Here is an 18,191-nt window from a genome sequence, read left to right as displayed (position 1 = left end):
AAAGCAAGCAAAGGTACCGCAAAATCATACGATTTTGCCTGTACTTGTAAGTAAGGAGATCAGAAAAGAAAAAAAATAAACACATATACCGCAAGATCATGCGATTTACTTGCGGTACCACAAAATCGCATGATTTTGTCTAACGGCATGCCGTTATTGCGCCGCTTGCGGTTGACACAGACCGACAGACACCCTACCCAAGGTTTGTTCGCGGCCGTTACAGGTTTTTCAGTTAATTCTATGATGAAATTGAAATCTCTCGCTCTAATCATACACTGAAATATTTAACATAATGAAATAAGCACAATTTCCGCAGTAAGCAAACAAATAATTTGTTTTTTTTTTTCTTAAAAAATTCAAGATTCGGTTTTTCTCAAAAGATTCGATAACCCCTTCAAAGATTGAATTTTTGTAAATTTGCGTGGCACTTATGAAATTTTGAAAATCGCTGAAACAATGCCACAGCTAAAGGCTTTCGTATACATTTCCACTCTATATGCGAACGTACATTACGTCCACGTATCCCCCAATTATATGAAAATGCACACTACAAACTACATTTTTTCCAATATTTTCAAAGTTTACACACAGGTTATGACAAGCAGTTGTGATTGGTGTACAACAATTAAATAAGCTGAAGTGATCGAGAGCAAAACATTGGATATACTTTCCAAAATCATCCGAACACTTATACGTTTGCAAAATGTTTAGACGAACAGGTTGTCAACGATCATAAAAATAAATTGCCCGTTATAACATATCGCGTAGCACAAGGTAATTCGATCGTTACATTTCAGAAATATGAGTGAATGATTTCTTAATAAATTGTTTTTAATTGTTAAGTGTTTGTGTCCACGCGTGGGGATCTCTTTCCAAATCCTGAAATCGATGCAATCCGTTGTCTTTTCTATGCCATCGAAAAGTGTAGAAAAAAATATTGAAATATTGAAACGTTCCAACAACAATTCAACCGACTAAAAAGCAGACATCACCTTTTACTGTGATAAGGTGCATTTAATATATTACTATAAGAACATTAAATTATAGTCCGAACTTCATTTTTGAGCATTTCTTTGGTATACCAAAATGTGCATATGAATCAAAATAATAACCACGAGAAGCCATTTCTCCGCCTGAGAGTACCTTGTAGTGTGCAAAGATTCCTAGACTTAGTGTCAGCACATGTTTACGATGTGTTACATAGAACGAAGAAGACGACTTTAGCTCTCTAGCCCGAAGCGGAAGAAAAAGGTAATCAGTAAAATGTATATGTATGTATTTGTGTGATATGGCATTCGATTGTTTATACGCTTAAGATACTTAACACTCACCTGTAGATTGAAGGACATTTTGAGTTATTTCTTCTTTTTCTTTCTTTAGCTAGCCGTGGCGGGACACATTTTCGAAATTTGGCCAACTTCATTGGGCTTCGAAGTAAAAGATTCAACGGAATTTGATGAACAACAAATTGAGCCATACTCTCACATAATTCAAAATTCCATACTCTCAAATAATTCAAAATTCCATACTCTCACATAATTCAAAATTTTTGACGCTCACATAATTCAAAATTTTTCACTCCGCTACACAGACAGAAATGCAAATTGAAATTGCTACGACCAATATTACTGCAATAAATAAATGGTGAGTAGTGGCAGTTGTGAGAAGTGAAAATCAGACAACAAAATGAGAATCAAATGAAAATTTTCTCTTTAGAAGGCTCTCAGTCAATAATTTAACATATTTTAGATGATCAGTTTGTAATCTTTCAACTTTTTTCATTTAATTATCGATTATCGATCTTTCTCAAAGTGTGTTCAAGCTCCATGAAAATCATGTTGCTATTTTTATACACACTTTGCAACTGTCACACTTTACTTCTGCACAAAAATTCAATTTGAAGTAAATAGTTTGACAAGTAAAAATATACAGTTGAGCAAGGCCGACCGATGAATGTGTTTGGAGTTTTGTTCTTATTATCGTAAAATGTGGTGACTACCCCTTCAGCGTTATCATTTGTAATCAACTCACATTTTTATATTAAACTCTTTATTATTCTTTTTTTTCGAATGATTTCATAAAAATAATGACATGCGGGCAATTAATTGAGTTTTGAAGAATAAAGTCTTATAAGAAATTATTATTACATTTCTTTACATCCAATAGTAGATTTAAGATTACATTGTGCATATTACCGTTTACATCGTATATATTTCAAATTAAGATTTATATCAATGTCGGCAATATGGTGTGATAGTACCTCGGGCTCCACATCCTCTGTTCCGTTATGTAATAATCAAGTTATGGAACTCTTAATAAATGATAACCAGTAAAAACTTTATAACGAGCCATGGTCGACCAGATATTCGCAAAAATTTTCAAAATCAGGCGTTATATGTGAACTGCTCGGGATAATGGTGCGAAGCGTGAAAGTTTCAGTTGGCTATTTTGCACCGGTGTACCAAATTTGATTCAAAACATCTCAAAAATTGCGAACCATAGGTTGAACACAAGAATACAGGACGAACAGACAAACTTAGTGATGAGTCTATCTTAAATCCATCTGCCTTAAGATACCCTAATAGGACAAGTGATGCAGGATAGAGAAATACATAATAACAATAAGTTTATAGTGGGTTATATAACTTTCCGCGGTTGCTCCGAGAAAAATGTGAACTATTGATTGATGTTTTAACTTGAGAGTATGTAGGAAATTGAATTTAGCTTTTTAATATTGTGAATGTTCTGCCTTTACTTTACTTGTTACGTATTGTATTTTGTAAATAATCGCAGAGATATAGCTTTCTTACATGTCTTTCTTGTAGCCGTATCACAAGTTGGGTTGAGTGGAAAGGCAGACTATAAAACTTGCAACCAAGTAAATTGTCAGCGATACTTAACTATAACCTCGACTTGTAATTGGAATATTAGTAAACCTGATGCATTTTGATAGCCTTCGTTATTTGCAGGATACACGGTACATTAATTTAAGCCAAAGTATGCAATACCTAAACGAACTAAAGAGAGCCGTATCTATGATTTTATCGTTGGATTTTCTGAATCGATTGAAGCTTATTTGCTGTTCGGTCTGTGATGAAGTCTATTAAAAATGGATTGCGTTTTATGGATCCTATGTCATATAAAGGTTCTCATTAAAAGTAACTATTTATGTGATAATAAAGTATAATATTTTACACTCTGTAACGAAAGCAATTGAAGACGTTTTTCACTATTGGTAGTCCATCACATAATACAACGTACATGTGGGTTTATGCATTTGCAGTTTTAAACGTAGGTGGAGACGAATATGGACGAAATTATAAATGAGAATTGGATGGAATTAGACTCAATCTTACGTTTGACGAATAAGTGAAGCTTGCAGAACTTAGTAGAAAACTAGCATAGGTCGGCTTTCCAAATAATTATAAACGAATTGCGAAGGAAAATTTTTCAGATTTATAGAATTTGATATAAATGGGCTTGTAAACAGGTACGTAATATATATATAGTTTCGATATATATAATATAGCTTCATCTTTTAAATCTTACAAAAAACAAAATAGTTCCAGATTACATTTAACCTGTCTTACCATCTCAAAGCACAACAACGAACAGCTGTTTTTATAAGTAAACAACGCAAGAAGACAAAGTTATATTCCTAACAAAAGTTAAAAAATTTTTAGTAAAATAAGGTGATAATAAAATAATTTGTCATAATACAGGACATCAGGACGTACCATGTTATGCCGTATGTGCTTACAAGAGTCAGGCGAAACTATGCCTTTGTTTTTTGAAGAAGGCGATAGTTTGAATATTCCCGAAATAATAAATAAACACTTTTGGTTTAAGGTTAGCGGGACGGATATTCCTTCATAAATTCAATAAGAAATGTTTACGGTTAATTTTTGTTTATAGCCTTTGCCGAACGACAAAAAATCTTCGATAATTTGTAAAGAGTGTTGGGGCAAAATTGCCGATTTTCATGATTTTTATGAAGCTGTAAGAGTTGCCCATGAAGGTTACGAGTCGAAGTTGGATATAACCAGATATAAAAGTGAAGAAATTGATATTAAGCAGGAGGATGAAGAGCGATTCGCTGAAACTCTCTTGAATGTTGAAACGGAAATGCTCGTTGCTCCCGATCAAAGATCTAATAGTGAACCCAATCCATTGGACGAAATCGAGGTTGAAAAATGTATGACTGCTAACGTAGCCAACTTTTCAGAAGATGAAGAAGATAAAACCAAACCTGATTTTAGTACTTCTGATAGTGAATATCTAATGCCAAGAAAAAAAAAAATCAAACTTGGCAAGAAGATTTCTAAACGAAAATCAAGTAGGAAAAACGTAGAAGATACCAAAAAACCGAAGAGAACAACAAGAAAGTATGATCCAATATTAATAGAAAGCTTAATAAAGAAACATATACGGATGGTGTGTAATTTATGCGTCTTTATTGGCGAGACATTTGCAGATATTGTGCAACATTTTAATAGCAATCACCCCAATGAAAAACCTTATGTTATGTGTTGCGAACGTAAATTGAATCAAAGATACCTATTGAATCAACATGCTTTAAAACACGAAGATCCAGATTACTTTAGGTTCGCCTTAAATGTGCGAAATCATATACTCATATTAATTGATTTTTTTTTTCTTCAGATGTCACAGCTGTCAAAAATCGTTTGTTGACAGCAGTTGTTTAAGGGCGCATGTTTTATGCCATCACGCTACCGAAGAGGAGAAAACCCACGCTTGCGAATTATGTCCACAACGTTTCGCACGCAAACAATTTTTGGAGTACCACAAAGCGACGCATATACCTCGAGAGGAAAGAACTTTTATTTGTGCCAAATGTCCGACACGCAAAGCGTATGTTAAACGAATCCACGAAATGCTATCTAAAAAGCTTAGTTATTTGTTTTCATTTTTATACATTTAGTTTCGCTACTGATTATTTATTACAAATACACTATAGCATAAGACATAAGCGGGAAGCTAACGTGTGCCACGTTTGCGCCAAGACGATAAATGATAAACGCTGTTTCGAAAAGCATGTACGAGGGCATTTTGAAAATAGCGGCCCACGCTTGCAATGTCCGCATCCAGGTTGCGATAGTTGGTTGAAAGACGAGGATAACTTAAAGCAACACTTAAAAACTCACAACCCCGACTGTAAAACTTATCAATGCCCGGAATGCGGGAAATTTTGCAAAAATCGCCGCGCTCTAACCAATCATAAGCGTAATGCGCATTCCACCGAAATATTTAAATGCGAACAATGCGATAAAGAATTTAAAAGAGCAATTGCTCTGAAGGTTGATTGGAATGTATTAAGCCGTTAAATACTATCTCTTGTAAAGGATTTTTTCTTGTTTTTCAGGAACATATGGCTCAGCACACGGGAGAAACATTATATAAATGTCCCTTTTGTGCGAGAACGTTTAATTCGAACGCTAACATGCATGCACATAAAAAGAAAACACACCCAGCGGAATGGAATGAATGGCGTAAACTACAACGTGGTAGTATTCAAATCTTAAATCAGAGAAGCGAAACTTTGGAGAACAATTTGAGTAATAACTATTGAACAATAATAGGCAAAAATAAGAAAGAGAACATTATAAATCTTGATGCGATTTTTGAGAATCGAATAGCTGAAGTAATTGCACTAAATTTTCTTTTAACACGCTACGTAAGTTTCAAACTGAGAGGTATCAAAGTATCGTTTGAAAAATAAAAGCATACACCGTATTTTTATGCCGATAAAAATATATATTAATTTTATATGTTAATGAAAAAAAAGAAGGCATGTTCTCAAGATTTCTAACGTCTCTTACAATAATGGGCGGAACGCATTGAAAACGTTTATATGTATAGACTTTGTATAACTCAAATAAATACTTGTACAAATTTTACATTTAATCGATAAATGCTGCAAACTACGTAAGTGATTGACAATAAGATATTGAGATTCAGCTATATTCTGTACATGCTCTCAACCTACACCAAATAATTCAGATTAAATGGCAGGTAGCGAAGATCATTTTGATCAATTTCGCATCACATATTGTTTTAATTTAAAGACAATCGGTGAAAATAGTTATTGATATTATTAAGTAAAAGCTGCACGAAATGCATTCGCCTTCGTTCATTTATTTATAGAGTTATATGCATTTTCCAAGAATGAAAATGCGATAAACTAGAAATATAAATTTAAAACAAATAAGAAAAATATATTCGTTCGTGGCAGAATCTTTTGTACTCATCGCCGTTATCATGAAAAACACAAAAAGAAGTCAAAGAAGTATATTTTTATGCTCTACAATAGGAAGTGGGGCCGGCTGATTTTTTCTACTTTCAAAATAAAAGTTTTTGTCGCATAGGCGTGTCGTTGCTGTAGGTCTGTTCTTGAAAAAGACTTAAAAAGATCGCTTTAGATCGAAGTAGGCAAGTTCTTCAACCGTTCTGCCCCGGACAGACGGACACTCTTAAGTCGATTTAAAATTTGATGTTGATCCAAAATATATACACTTTGTAAAGTCTCTGAAGTTTCCTTCCGGCCGTTCCAAACCTTTTGATCAAACATAACCCTCGTCTTCCGATGATAGGTAAAAAAACAAAAAGAAATAAATCAATGAATCGAAGTTAAACGTAAATGCGGAATAAACCAATCTGCATATGAGATATTTTTATTAGAAATCCGTTTAAAGTCGACGTTGATAATATATGGAAATTATTACTTTATACTCTTTTGGAAGCATGCTTATTTCGAAAGACTTACGAATAAACCTTTTATTATTAATGTTCTTCCATTAGTTATTGCGAACTTTACGATTTAAAAACGAAAAGATTTATTTTATCTTTAAAACCTGTTTTTTTTTTGACACATACGTCTGTACCTTTTTCGCAATGGTGATTCTATTCCGTCAATGAATCGAAATATCAGTTTGGAAGTTTTTTTCTGCAAAAGAAGGGATGACCTACAGATTTGATGAAAATCACTGACCTCCAAGCGCAATTTTTAGCTTAAGGAGCAAAAGAAAACCGTCACATGTCTTGCGATTAAGGAGCGCAAGCCGAAATTTTTGTTAAACCAACCAAATGGTTGCAACGTAATGCTGAATTCTTGTAACAGAATTTCCTTCTTGAAGATAATCGTAGCAATTCCAGAAAATTCGCTTATCTCTTCGTAGTATATTTTTTTTCTGAAATTTTTGTTTCTGAAGTATACTAGTGTATCCAAGTTTCACCTTTACTAATTAACCAATGCCAATGCTCTGATTTATTGTTTATAGCAATATCCTTTGACCACTTTAAGCAAGTGCGGTCAGGTCTCATATCCTGATTCACCGAACACGTCCTTTGGATATGTTAATAACCAGTCTTATCTCTCTCACCATAATTCTGTGTTGATGAACTTTACCGATTTTTTTCGTCAGTGACTGCAGTGTTTGACCGTTCCAAATGTTCATAGCTAGCGAATTTAGTATAGTAACATTTCAATTTCACCGCCCCAAAATTTCACTGTCGCAAATGATAATACAAACTTGCCATATACGGGATCCAACTCGTCTTTAATTGGTGTGGACATACTGGCTTTCAAAACGATGTACAAATTGACAGTTGATACTTTTAGCATTTTCTTAAAAGCACTCAGGTAAGCACACTCAAAAGATTATCAAACAACAACTGACTGGAATTCTTAGGTGAATACGCATCAATCCAAGCACAAACACATTCCTAAATTTTTTCAGACCAGTGCTGCAAATTCATATTCAAGTCGAAAAAATTTCAGGTGTTAAATGTATATTGTCATAGCTATTCTAATTTTATGCTATCATCGTATTATGAGTTATAGTTGGAAGAAGAACAGTCAGAAAATTGTGAACTGTTAAAGGTAACTTTTTACTTTTTGCTTGAAAAACATAAACAAAGTAATTTATAAAGAAATAATTAAATTAAAAAAAGGTTTAGAAACTTATTACAATAATGTTCTGTAGAGTTTGTTTTGAAAGAACCCATGATAATATGGACATATTTGGTGAAGGAAATAAACATTTGCAAATTGCGGAAACTATACAGAAACATCTAGGATTTAAGGTATATAGTAATATAGTAGTAGTAGTTCTACTCATCATGGGTATGCTGAACGAACTTTGATAAAATGTAAATAAATAACAAAGAATTGGTTTGTTGCAGCCTCTTTTTGATGATACTATCTCGAAAGTCGTTTGTGTAAAATGTTGGCTTAAAATATTCGAATTTCATCAATTTTTCAAATCTGTGGAATACGCTCAGAACAATTATAATTTGCTGAAATTGCAAGACGGTAACGTTGACAACGTAGATGAGAAGGTACTTAATGTCAAAGTTGAATTGGACGATCAATTACAAGAACAAATCATAGAAGTTGATTTTGATAATACATCTGCATTAGTTCGAAAGAATGAACAAGAACCCAATAATCAAAAAAATCCTTTAGATGAAATTGAAATTAATGAGACAGCTTATTTTAGTGATCCAGTAAAAGATGATGAATCGTTTTCCATTGAGGATGCGCTGGATGAAGCCCAAAATGCTTTTAGTTCATCTGACGAAGAGTTTCTAGCGGCTTTGAAAAAGAGAAACAAAATTACAAAGAGAAAGATAAAGCTGAAACCCGATCGGCAAGTTACAAAATCCAGTAAAGGGATTAAATCGACAAAGTGTGGAGTTAGACAGGATACTGCGCACATTGAAGCTCTTATAAAAAAACACATACCAATGGTTTGCAGTCTGTGCATATTTGTTGGCCAGGTATTCTCTGATATAGTTCAACATTTTCGAAAATCTCATCCTAAACAAAAGCCGTTTGTCACCTGCTGTGAGCGCAAATTTAGCAAACGTTGCTATCTAACTCAGCATGCATTAAAACATGAAAATCCGGATCATTTTAAGTAAGTCTACATGAACCAGTATTTAAAGATCCCTTCTGCGTCTTGCATCTGCGTATAGTTGTCCTTAAACAAATGCTCATTTCAGTTCTAGTCTTTAGACTAAAAATTATTCCATCTCTGACTGTAGTCAAATTTATTTTGCTCCTAAAATAACCATTTCCTCATATATATATATATATGCATAGAAGTTCTTAACAGAATTTGAATTTAATGCAGATGTCACGAATGCCAAAAAACCTTTTCTAATGATAGCGGTTTACGAGTTCATACTTTAGCTTATCATGCGCCTGAAGAGCAAAGGCTTTATGCGTGCGACGAATGCCACCAAAGATTTGCAACAAAACACCTGTTGGAATTACATAAAGCTTCACATATCCCACGTGAAGAGAGATCGTATTTTTGCGATAAGTGTCCAACAAAAAAAGCGTAAATTTTCAATCAATTAGTAGTTAAAATAGTACTTTAAGAACTTATGGTGTTCAAAATTTTCAGCTTTGCTAGCGAATACTTGCTTCAAATTCATAACAACATGAGACATAAAAGAGAAGCCAATGTCTGCCACGTATGCGCAAAGTCGATACGTTGTAAGCGCTCATTCGAAAAACATGTACGTCTACATTTTGAGGATAGTGGGCCACGTGTTAAATGTCCATACCCGGACTGCGAAAGTTGGCTTAAAGATGAAGAAAATCTGAAGCAACATCTCAATCGTCACAATCCTGAGGGTAAAATTTATAAATGTCCCCAATGTGATAAAGTTTGCAAAAATCGCAGAGCCTTGACTAGTCATAAACTATATAGCCATTCAAATGAAATATTCCCCTGTGATCAATGCGGCAAAACATTTAAAAAAGCTATAACATTGAAGGTATAAACTCAATATTATACTTGACAATTTTTATATTTTGTTACTTCTCTCTTTCATCTATTGCACCTCAAGGAGCATATGGCCCAGCATACGGGAGAAACTCTATATAAATGCCCTTTTTGTACAAGAACATTCAATTCGAACGCCAACATGCACGCCCATAAAAAGAAAATGCATCCAGTTGAATGGGACGAATGGCGCAAATCAAAACGCGGCAGTTCTCAATTATTTATTAACAATAACAATAGTAGTAATTTATTTGGATAATTTGATTATGTTACATAAATGAAATTTATTAATGAAAAAACTTACTTTCAGTTTTATTTGCATTGAAATGTACGTTGGAACTACCAACGAAGATATATAAGTCTATAGAGAAGGTTTTATGGGCTCTGTGGGAGCATTGGGATTATTTTTATGCAAACTTTTAAATGCATGTCGGTGCTCCCTATGAGATTAAAATGAGCACGGTCATGTCCAATTCTTTATTTAATCAGAAAAAGGAATAAATTAATACACATATCGAAGTAATGAGTATAAAAACAAAGTAAGTTATATTCGGCCTGACCGAATGTCACATATCACCACTATGATTTTCGCATTCTACTCTCCAAGTTCTTTTCTTCGATACCCCTGTGCTGGCATTATTGAGAAAAAATTAATCGCGGGGTCCACCATATTAATTTTAAAATGAACCCATTTTTAGGCAGATAATATATCTCCATTTAGGAAGTGTATAAAATGGTTGTAAACACTGCGTCTTGTTTGCCTTATGATATATAAGAATAAAACCTCAAAAAAGTGGATAAACACAATTTAATCACTTATAAGTTTGTTTGAGCATGGCAGATGTTTTCCATTTTGACACGTAAGCAGTAGTGTGCTACTTAAAGCAAATGTGGAAAATTTCAGCCTTCTAACTGTTATAACTTCCGAACCCAAAAATGTTTGTGTAAAAAAGCGAAGTTCCATTCAGTTTTTGCTCCTCTTTGCGTTTTTGCTTCGACCGATTTGGCCCACATTCGATACCAACCTGCGTGCAGAATCGCAGATCTGTTAAATGACAAGTCAATGTAACGCAGATCTGTTCCAATGTTTCTACCAAATTCGTCTTAATTTTTGCGATGAGGAGATTGCCAACAGAAGACCCCGCACAGACGAACGGGCATGGCTAAATCAACTCAGAATTTCAGGATGATCAAGAATATGTGTACCTTAGAGGATCTCTGAAGCTTTCTTTTGGATGTTACGTATATTTTAGAGAAAAACAAAATAAATATATGCGCACACTATTGTGGTGGGTATTTATTTATTTATTTATTTTAATTCTACTTATACATGGAACTCAACTAAACAAATAACAGTCGAGTTCAATTGGTACTTAAAGCAAAACTTATATTAAATTAATAATAAAACTTAGTATAAGTACAATAAAACAAACAAGAAGGAAAAAAAAAAAGAAAAAAAGCATGTACACAACCAGCATAGAGCCACACTTACAACCGGTACAGGACCAAATTCCGATTGAAGCCCTAAGCCATCGCAAACATGCATAAGCCTGGCAACCAATAATACTTAACAAGAATTCATTTTCGAATCGTAACGACTTTTAAAGATAAAAGCTAGTTTAAGTAAGACATAGGTAAATCGCGCGTATTAAGCAATGTTGCTTTAATGAACTTTAAAGAGTCCGATAAGGAGAATAAGTGATAGACGTCATTTAGGTTCTTACAAACTACTCTGAGCGGATTAAACAGCTCATAATTATATTTACATTGACTGAGCTTAACCAAGATAAAGTGCCTAGAGAAGCGGTTAGGGACATTAAAGCTTATTTCACCAAGTAATGCAGGCGAGTCAATAGCACCATTTACTACTTTGATTACGAAGAAAAAGCCAAGAACAAATCTACGTTTCTCGAGAGACGGTAAGGACAACAGAAGCAACCTATTTTCTGGAAGAGGGGCAATCGGGCCCCAACACAAATTCCTAACGGCAAACAGCAAGAATTGCTTTTGAACAGATTCAATTAAATCTACATAGCACCTATATGAAGGAGATCACACAACAGAGGCATTCTGAAGTATATGTCTAACCAAACATATGTATAGCCTTTTGGTAATGTAAGGATCATCAAGCTCTTTGGATCACCTCTTTATAAAACCAAGCGCGGACCTAGAGAGCTCAATATGCAAGTTGAGACGTAACCTATGGTCAAATAGAACGCCTAAATCTGTAATCGAATCGACGTCCTCCAACTTATGCGAATCTATGAAATACTGAGTAATGAATGACTTTCTTCTTGAGAAAGAAAGTTTCCTACATTTACTCATATTTAGTTTCAGAAGATTCACAGAGCACCATGCAACAAAATTATCCAAATCACCTTGAAGCTGATGTGATTGCGATTCAACAGAGAAGGAGGAAAACAGTTTCACATCATCCGCACACCTTAAGATCCGGCTGGAATTAACCACCGATGGAAGATCGTTAATGTATAAACTAAATAAAATGGGACCTAAGTGACTTCATTGAGGTACGCCAGATATAACGGGGAATTCATCCGAGGTGATAAAGTTGAACAAAACCTTAAAGGATGAACATGACGGACATTGAGAAACTAATTATTTCAGCGCAAAAATCGACGAATGTTGTGACTGCTTTGGAGCCAAAAACTATAATTATGTTTTGAAAGATTATATTTAAATTTATTGCAAGAAATTGCAAAGGAAATAAGAAGACCTGGTAAGTAGTTTATTACAAATTTCGATACGCTCAAATATTAAATAACTAATTGGTTCTTTCTTTTTTTTTTTTTTTTTTGGTATGTTGAATTGGTTCTTTTTAAAAGAAAGTTTTCTAAGTAATTCATGTATATTTAAGCATTTATGAAAAGTTTGTATGAAAGGGTTGCTAATTTTTGCTTGGCATTAGGGATGAAATTCGCTGAGAGATTGGTTGTATTATAAATAAAAAAAACACAATCTTGTTCTTTAATCTTTGTGTCTGAAAGAATATATTTAATCTTCAATGCTTTCATTTCATATTTGCCAGAAAATTTGTTGAAATCTTTTGTTCCGATAGAAACAAAAAAGGAGAAAAAAGAAAATGTCCCATTTTAAGAATCACAGAAGCGGTCTTACATTTTTGGTAATTAAAATCTTTCGGTTATGTATGGTTGAAAATTAGCTAAATCAGTGCGCTTAGAATTATTGGAAATCGTATATAAGATTGTAGATGTAATTATTTTCAGATTTATATATATTTTATATATTCTTTCGTTGATCCATATGTTCATATTCTTGTTCATTCCATTGTTGAAAAACTTGGAGACACAATTTTTTTGAGACTTTGCTTATTTTGACGCAAGGGGATGGTGATGGGAATACAAAAAATCAACTAAAATCGAATGTAATAGCTATGTTGCCTAGACTACTTAAATGCGTTCATTAATTCGAACATCATATTTTCCATATTGAAAAAGTATTGTTATCTTTTTTTTCATTGATTTCTCATTTGTCAATTTATAAACAACCATTTGATTGCGCCCCGGTTTACCGATTTCTCACACTTTAACAGAAGTGCCAGCTTGATTTCTCACACTAGTACTTTGTTAACTTCATTCTCTCATCCGCCTGAGTGGCCGAGTAGGCAAGAGTCTCGACGAGCAACTTCAATAGTCGTGGGTTCAAACCTCAAGTGCGGTAGAGTTTTTAATAAAAAGCCGATAGCCCTAGATGCTAGTGCTTTAAGACTTTAGTCTTAGAATTTATTCTCTGGCTAAATTTATAATAATAATAATAATAATAATAACTTCATTCTTTTAGACTAATTATGGGAGTAATCACGTATGAAAATTGTAACTCTCGCTCTCGTTTCCAGCTGTTTTTGCTAAACAAATAAATACAAAAATGAAAGCCGACTTTCAGTTACGTGCTCATCGTCCTTGTATCCATGCATGATTATTGGAGGGAATATGCTTTTGATGAAAATTGAGATAAATCCGCAAAAAATCAAAAATTTACAAATAATTCCATCATTTGCAATTTAGTCGGATCTCGTGGTAAAATATATCAATAAATTATAGAAAACAAGCAAACGCAAGCGCAGTTAAATAAATAGAAAATCTCGTGGTGCCAAATAGTTATTTAAATAGAAAGTATAAGACTTTTAACAAATATTTTTTTTATTAATAGGAACTAATTTTGTCTGCCCAATTACCCAGCATTGATGAAAGTTTATTTCAACTTGACTCAAGTTCCGTCCGCAATGCATGCTCGCTGAGAGCAAAAAAAAAGAGAAGATATTATATGTGAAATTTGTTCCCTTCGGGCCTAAGGTTAGATAAATCGGTTTTTACTTATTTACTACATAGAATATTGTAAGAAAAGAATTTGTAAAGTGATTAAAGAACTAAAATAAACCAAATAATGATTTGTAGAATATGTTTGGAAAAATCGCAAAACACAATGGCAATTTTTGCTGAGGGAAACAAGCATTTAAAAATTGCTGAAATTGTTACGAAGCATCTTTGTTTAAAGGTATGTTTTATCATAGAGTAATTTCTTGCAACCGGCACATTAAATCATATAAAAATTGATCATTATAATATTTCAGCCTCTTCCAGATGACACTATATCTACAGCAATATGTGAAGTCTGTTGGTTGAAAATATGTGATTTTCATAGATTTTTTGAATCTGTACAAAATGTCCAAAGCAGCTATCTCTTGCATTTAGAAAGTAACACAGCCAATGTTGAAGGAATGTTATTAAACATTAAAGTGGAAATAGACGATAAGCTGCAAGAACAGGTAATGGAAATAGAGAAACCTTGCCTTGAAACCAACATCGCAAATAGCATAGAGGAGCAAAAGAACCCTTTAGATGATTGTGAATTGAAATCAAAAGACGATCTAAGTGACGCTTCAAATGACTTAAATTTACTGAACGCTGGTGAAACTGATTCATCTTCCGATGGAGAATGTTTAGCAGTGCTAAAAGGCAGCAATAGATTATCAAGAAAAAAAGGAAGCCGAAAGTCTTTCAAACGAAACAAGAAGCCTTCGACAGAAACTAAACCAAAAACAACCAAACTTAAGACAGATCAAACACTTATAGAGAACTTGATAAACAAGCATATTCCCATGGCATGCAGTTTATGCGTTTTTATGGGACAAAAATTTTCCGATATTGTACAACATTTTCGAAGTATTCATCCTAAACAGAAACCTTTTGTTATGTGTTGTGAACGTAAATTGTCTAAGCGTTACTATTTAAGTCAGCACGCTTTGAAGCATGAGAATCCAGAACACTTCAAGTATGTATTCGCTTACTCACAAATATATAAGAGGAGGCTTTCTCTAACTCTGATAATATATTCAGATGTCACGAGTGCCAAAAAACCTTTTCCAGTAACAGAGGTTTACGAGCCCATAATTTAGCTTACCATGCATCAGAGGAGCAAAAGCTTTACGCCTGCGCAATATGCCCGCAAAGATTCGCTACAAAACATTTACTAGATTTACATCATCCGGCGCATATATCGCGAGAGGAAAGAAGTTTTTTTTGTACCAAATGTCCAACAAAGAGGGCGTAAGTTGAATTACTTTATCCTATCTTTATAATTATTAAATCCGTTAATTTTCTCTTGTTATTGTTTAAGTTTTGCTAGCGAATACCTTTTAGCGATACATAATAGCATGAGGCATAATAGAGAAACAAATGTTTGTCATGTCTGCGCAAAGGCAATACGCGATAAACGATCTTTTGAAAAGCATGTACGTTTGCATTTCGAAGACAGCGGGCCTCGTGTTAAGTGCCCCTATCCGGATTGCGAGAGTTGGCTTAAAGACGAAGAAAATTTGAAACTGCACCTTAAACATCATAACCCAGAGGGAATAATATACAAATGCACGGAATGTGGCAAATCATGTAAGAGTCGCGTAGCTTTGGCTAGTCACAAAAGGTACAGTCATTCAAATGAAACGTTTCCTTGCGAGCAATGTGGGAAAACTTTCAAAAAAGCGTTAACCCTGAAGGTTGGTTTAAAAAAGAGAAGGAGAGAGAGAGAGAATATTTAAGGTATCTCTACTTACTTTTAAACTTTTGTTTCTTCTTCTAAAAAGGAACATATGGCTCAGCACACGGGTGAAACATTATATAAATGTCCCTTCTGCACAAGAACATTCAACTCGAACGCTAACATGCACGCGCATAAAAAGAAAATGCATCCAAAAGAATGGGATGAGTGGCGAAAATCGAAACGAGGCAGCTCTCAATTATTGATCAGCCATAGCAGTAGTATATTTTAATAATAATAACAAAAATTAATCATAATGTTTATAAACAATTGTATCTACGTACAGCCAAGGAGATTATAAGTAATTCGGATTCAGTACAAAATAAGTAATAAGCTAGAGCAGAATTAAAAATGATTTTAAATGCTTTACAATTTATTTTTCAATTACAACTTTTGACTCCATTTAGTTATACAAGCTTGTCTCTTCTTGAAATTGGTGAGTGCGTAAATATTGAGTAAGAAAATTGAAACTTGAATTTATCTGTTTTTGCTTTCAACAAGACAAATCAGTACAACAAAGGAAAGACCTGACATACCTCGCACATATTCGCAGAAAACAACAACTGCTACTCCGCTATTAATTTCATCATTAACTAGCTTACAACTATCAAAAATTATAATTATTGAAAAGCCAGAGCAAATATTAATGTAACTGTTCAGTTGTAACAGGTAGAAAATATTTATTCGAATATTTACTAAGTTTATATAAACGTTTGATGGTTGTTCTCACAACTGGACCAACATGCAATAATTTATGATTTTAGATATTCGCTTGAAATGTTGAACACCCAAGACAAACTTTAATGTTACATGATTATGACTTTCTTACCTGTTTTGTATATGAACCAATAAAAACTCGTTCGCTCGTTTCTTTTTATTATAAGCAAAGTAAATGTATAAAATCGATTATATTTAAATTTTTAAATTCTAAGTTCACAAATGTTATGCTTCTAGTAAAGTTTGTTATGTTTTTGTGTCCTACGGCTGTATAAATCCTGAAAAATTTTGACTTATTAAAATTTGATTCGAAGATCTTATAAAACCCACATTTGCCGAATTATTTCTTTACCAGTAATTGCATCATTGAGTACAAATTTGAATCTTATATAAAAATTCGCGTAAAGTTGCTATTCACAAATTGAGCTCTAATGATAGATCGAGAAATACACCTCCTCATAAAGCAAAATTGTAAAAATAAAAGTGTATTTATCGATAACGAGGCATTCTTTGTCAAGCTCGAATTGTAGTTTTTGTATCTTACGTCACTTGTTGTACAAGGGTATATTAAGTTTGCGCGGACGTATGCATAACCTAGAAGCACTTGAGATAGATCCACTTTTTATTGTAGCTATCGTTTCAGAATTATTTTCTGAACCGATTATATTTTAAATATATATTCTGTTGCGTTCAACTTTCGCAATTTTCGAGGTATTTTGATGAAACTTGGTACATTGACGTATTGGGTCTCAACAATGAATGCTATTGAAAATGGTTTGGATTAGACCACATGGTATTTAACGCATTATTTTGAAAAACTGTTATATAAATAATGGTCGTATAGTGCGCTTTATCCACTATGATGTTTCTACTTGTTTTTAGGATAGACGTGATGAATATGAAAGATTCGATCACAGATGAATATCATTTTCTTGTTTGTTTTATTTTTGCGGATTATTTTATTTTTATATACATAATGTATCTAATTCTAAATCGAAAAATATATAGTCTACGTATAAAGGCTTGCCTTTTGACGCATTTAGATGGTAAGCATATCGTGCTCGGTAAATTGATGGGTGGCTTTTAGACTTTACAGTAAATGGAATAGATTGAAGTAGATAACAAGGATCTTCCCATTGGGGGTGTTATTATAGAAACAGTTCAACTCTTTGTCGATCCTTTTAAAGAAGTTCTCGAACAATTGGGCAAAGAAAAAGCCGAAGAAGCCGAAAAACCAAAAAATGTCGCAAATGAACTTAAAAATCAAAAAAATTTAAATTAATCGCTTAAGGTTGACGAATAGAAAAATGTTGTTCGATTTGTTTTGATTTTGGAGGTCTAAATTGCAGCCTAGGCTTTCGAAAACAAAAACAAGTTAGTCCACATAAATGTAAAAATGAAAACCATCAAGTTTTTTGCACCACATGCGCACCGTTTCCCTTCACAAATACATTTTTATAATTGACCGAAGTTCTCACTTCTTTTGCAAAAGAGTGAAACGTTGCAGCTGGTAAAAGGTAATGGTAGTTACGAAAAAAAGCCCGAAAATATAATATTTTGATGAATAATAAATCCCCAAAATACAAA

At 33.5% G+C, this 18,191-nt stretch overlaps 3 protein-coding genes across 4 annotated transcripts; all 3 read left to right on the top strand.

Moving 5' to 3' along the window:
* The first annotated feature begins 3,617 nt into the window (after positions 1-3,617).
* Positions 3,618-5,832, top strand: LOC119641616 (transcription factor grauzone-like). The gene is made up of 5 exons (XM_038040392.1): positions 3,618-3,849; positions 3,916-4,604; positions 4,663-4,872; positions 4,943-5,318; positions 5,384-5,832. Exons 1-5 carry the CDS (start codon positions 3,739-3,741, stop codon positions 5,588-5,590), a joined length of 1,593 nt encoding a protein of 530 aa, XP_037896320.1. The 5' UTR covers positions 3,618-3,738; the 3' UTR covers positions 5,591-5,832.
* Positions 5,833-7,931: 2,099 nt separating this feature from the next.
* On the top strand, positions 7,932-10,074 carry LOC119641601 (transcription factor grauzone-like). The gene is made up of 5 exons (XM_038040374.1): positions 7,932-8,103; positions 8,203-8,939; positions 9,156-9,365; positions 9,432-9,807; positions 9,880-10,074. Exons 1-5 carry the CDS (start codon positions 7,993-7,995, stop codon positions 10,072-10,074), a joined length of 1,629 nt encoding a protein of 542 aa, XP_037896302.1. The 5' UTR covers positions 7,932-7,992.
* Positions 10,075-14,208: 4,134 nt separating this feature from the next.
* Positions 14,209-16,834, top strand: LOC119641624 (transcription factor grauzone-like). Of its 2 annotated transcripts, XR_005247863.1 has the most exons (6): positions 14,209-14,348; positions 14,425-15,125; positions 15,191-15,400; positions 15,471-15,846; positions 15,934-16,323; positions 16,389-16,834. XR_005247863.1 is itself a non-coding variant. In XM_038040400.1 (5 exons), exons 1-5 carry the CDS (start codon positions 14,238-14,240, stop codon positions 16,117-16,119), a joined length of 1,584 nt encoding a protein of 527 aa, XP_037896328.1. In that variant the 5' UTR covers positions 14,209-14,237; the 3' UTR covers positions 16,120-16,834. The 2 variants fall into 2 exon arrangements, 1 of the variants encoding a protein (XP_037896328.1); XM_038040400.1 differs by having other exon boundaries at positions 15,934-16,834.
* Positions 16,835-18,191: the final 1,357 nt, after the last annotated feature.

The sequence above is a fragment of the Glossina fuscipes genome, unplaced genomic scaffold (genome assembly GCF_014805625.2).
Source record: "Glossina fuscipes isolate IAEA_lab_2018 unplaced genomic scaffold, Yale_Gfus_2 155, whole genome shotgun sequence".
Classification (NCBI taxonomy): domain Eukaryota; kingdom Metazoa; phylum Arthropoda; class Insecta; order Diptera; family Glossinidae; genus Glossina; species Glossina fuscipes.
This window is presented reverse-complemented; position numbering and strand designations above follow the sequence as displayed.

What these genes read in the sequence shown, in the direction of transcription:
- LOC119641616 (XM_038040392.1), top strand. Translation starts at nt 3,739, where the DNA reads ATGTTATGCCGTATGTGCTTACAAGAGTCAGGCGAAACTATGCCTTTG. An exon ending in GAAGATCCAGATTACTTTAG is followed by an intron (nt 4,605 to 4,662) that starts GTTCGCCTTAAA and finishes TTTTTTCTTCAG; the next exon opens with ATGTCACAGCTGTCAAAAAT. An exon ending in AAAGAGCAATTGCTCTGAAG is followed by an intron (nt 5,319 to 5,383) that starts GTTGATTGGAAT and finishes CTTGTTTTTCAG; the next exon opens with GAACATATGGCTCAGCACAC.
- LOC119641601 (XM_038040374.1), top strand. Translation starts at nt 7,993, where the DNA reads ATGTTCTGTAGAGTTTGTTTTGAAAGAACCCATGATAATATGGACATA. An exon ending in AAGTGTCCAACAAAAAAAGC is followed by an intron (nt 9,366 to 9,431) that starts GTAAATTTTCAA and finishes CAAAATTTTCAG; the next exon opens with CTTTGCTAGCGAATACTTGC. An exon ending in AAAAAGCTATAACATTGAAG is followed by an intron (nt 9,808 to 9,879) that starts GTATAAACTCAA and finishes TTGCACCTCAAG; the next exon opens with GAGCATATGGCCCAGCATAC.
- LOC119641624 (XM_038040400.1), top strand. Translation starts at nt 14,238, where the DNA reads ATGATTTGTAGAATATGTTTGGAAAAATCGCAAAACACAATGGCAATT. An exon ending in AAATGTCCAACAAAGAGGGC is followed by an intron (nt 15,401 to 15,470) that starts GTAAGTTGAATT and finishes TTATTGTTTAAG; the next exon opens with TTTTGCTAGCGAATACCTTT. An exon ending in AAAAAGCGTTAACCCTGAAG is followed by an intron (nt 15,847 to 15,933) that starts GTTGGTTTAAAA and finishes TCTTCTAAAAAG; the next exon opens with GAACATATGGCTCAGCACAC.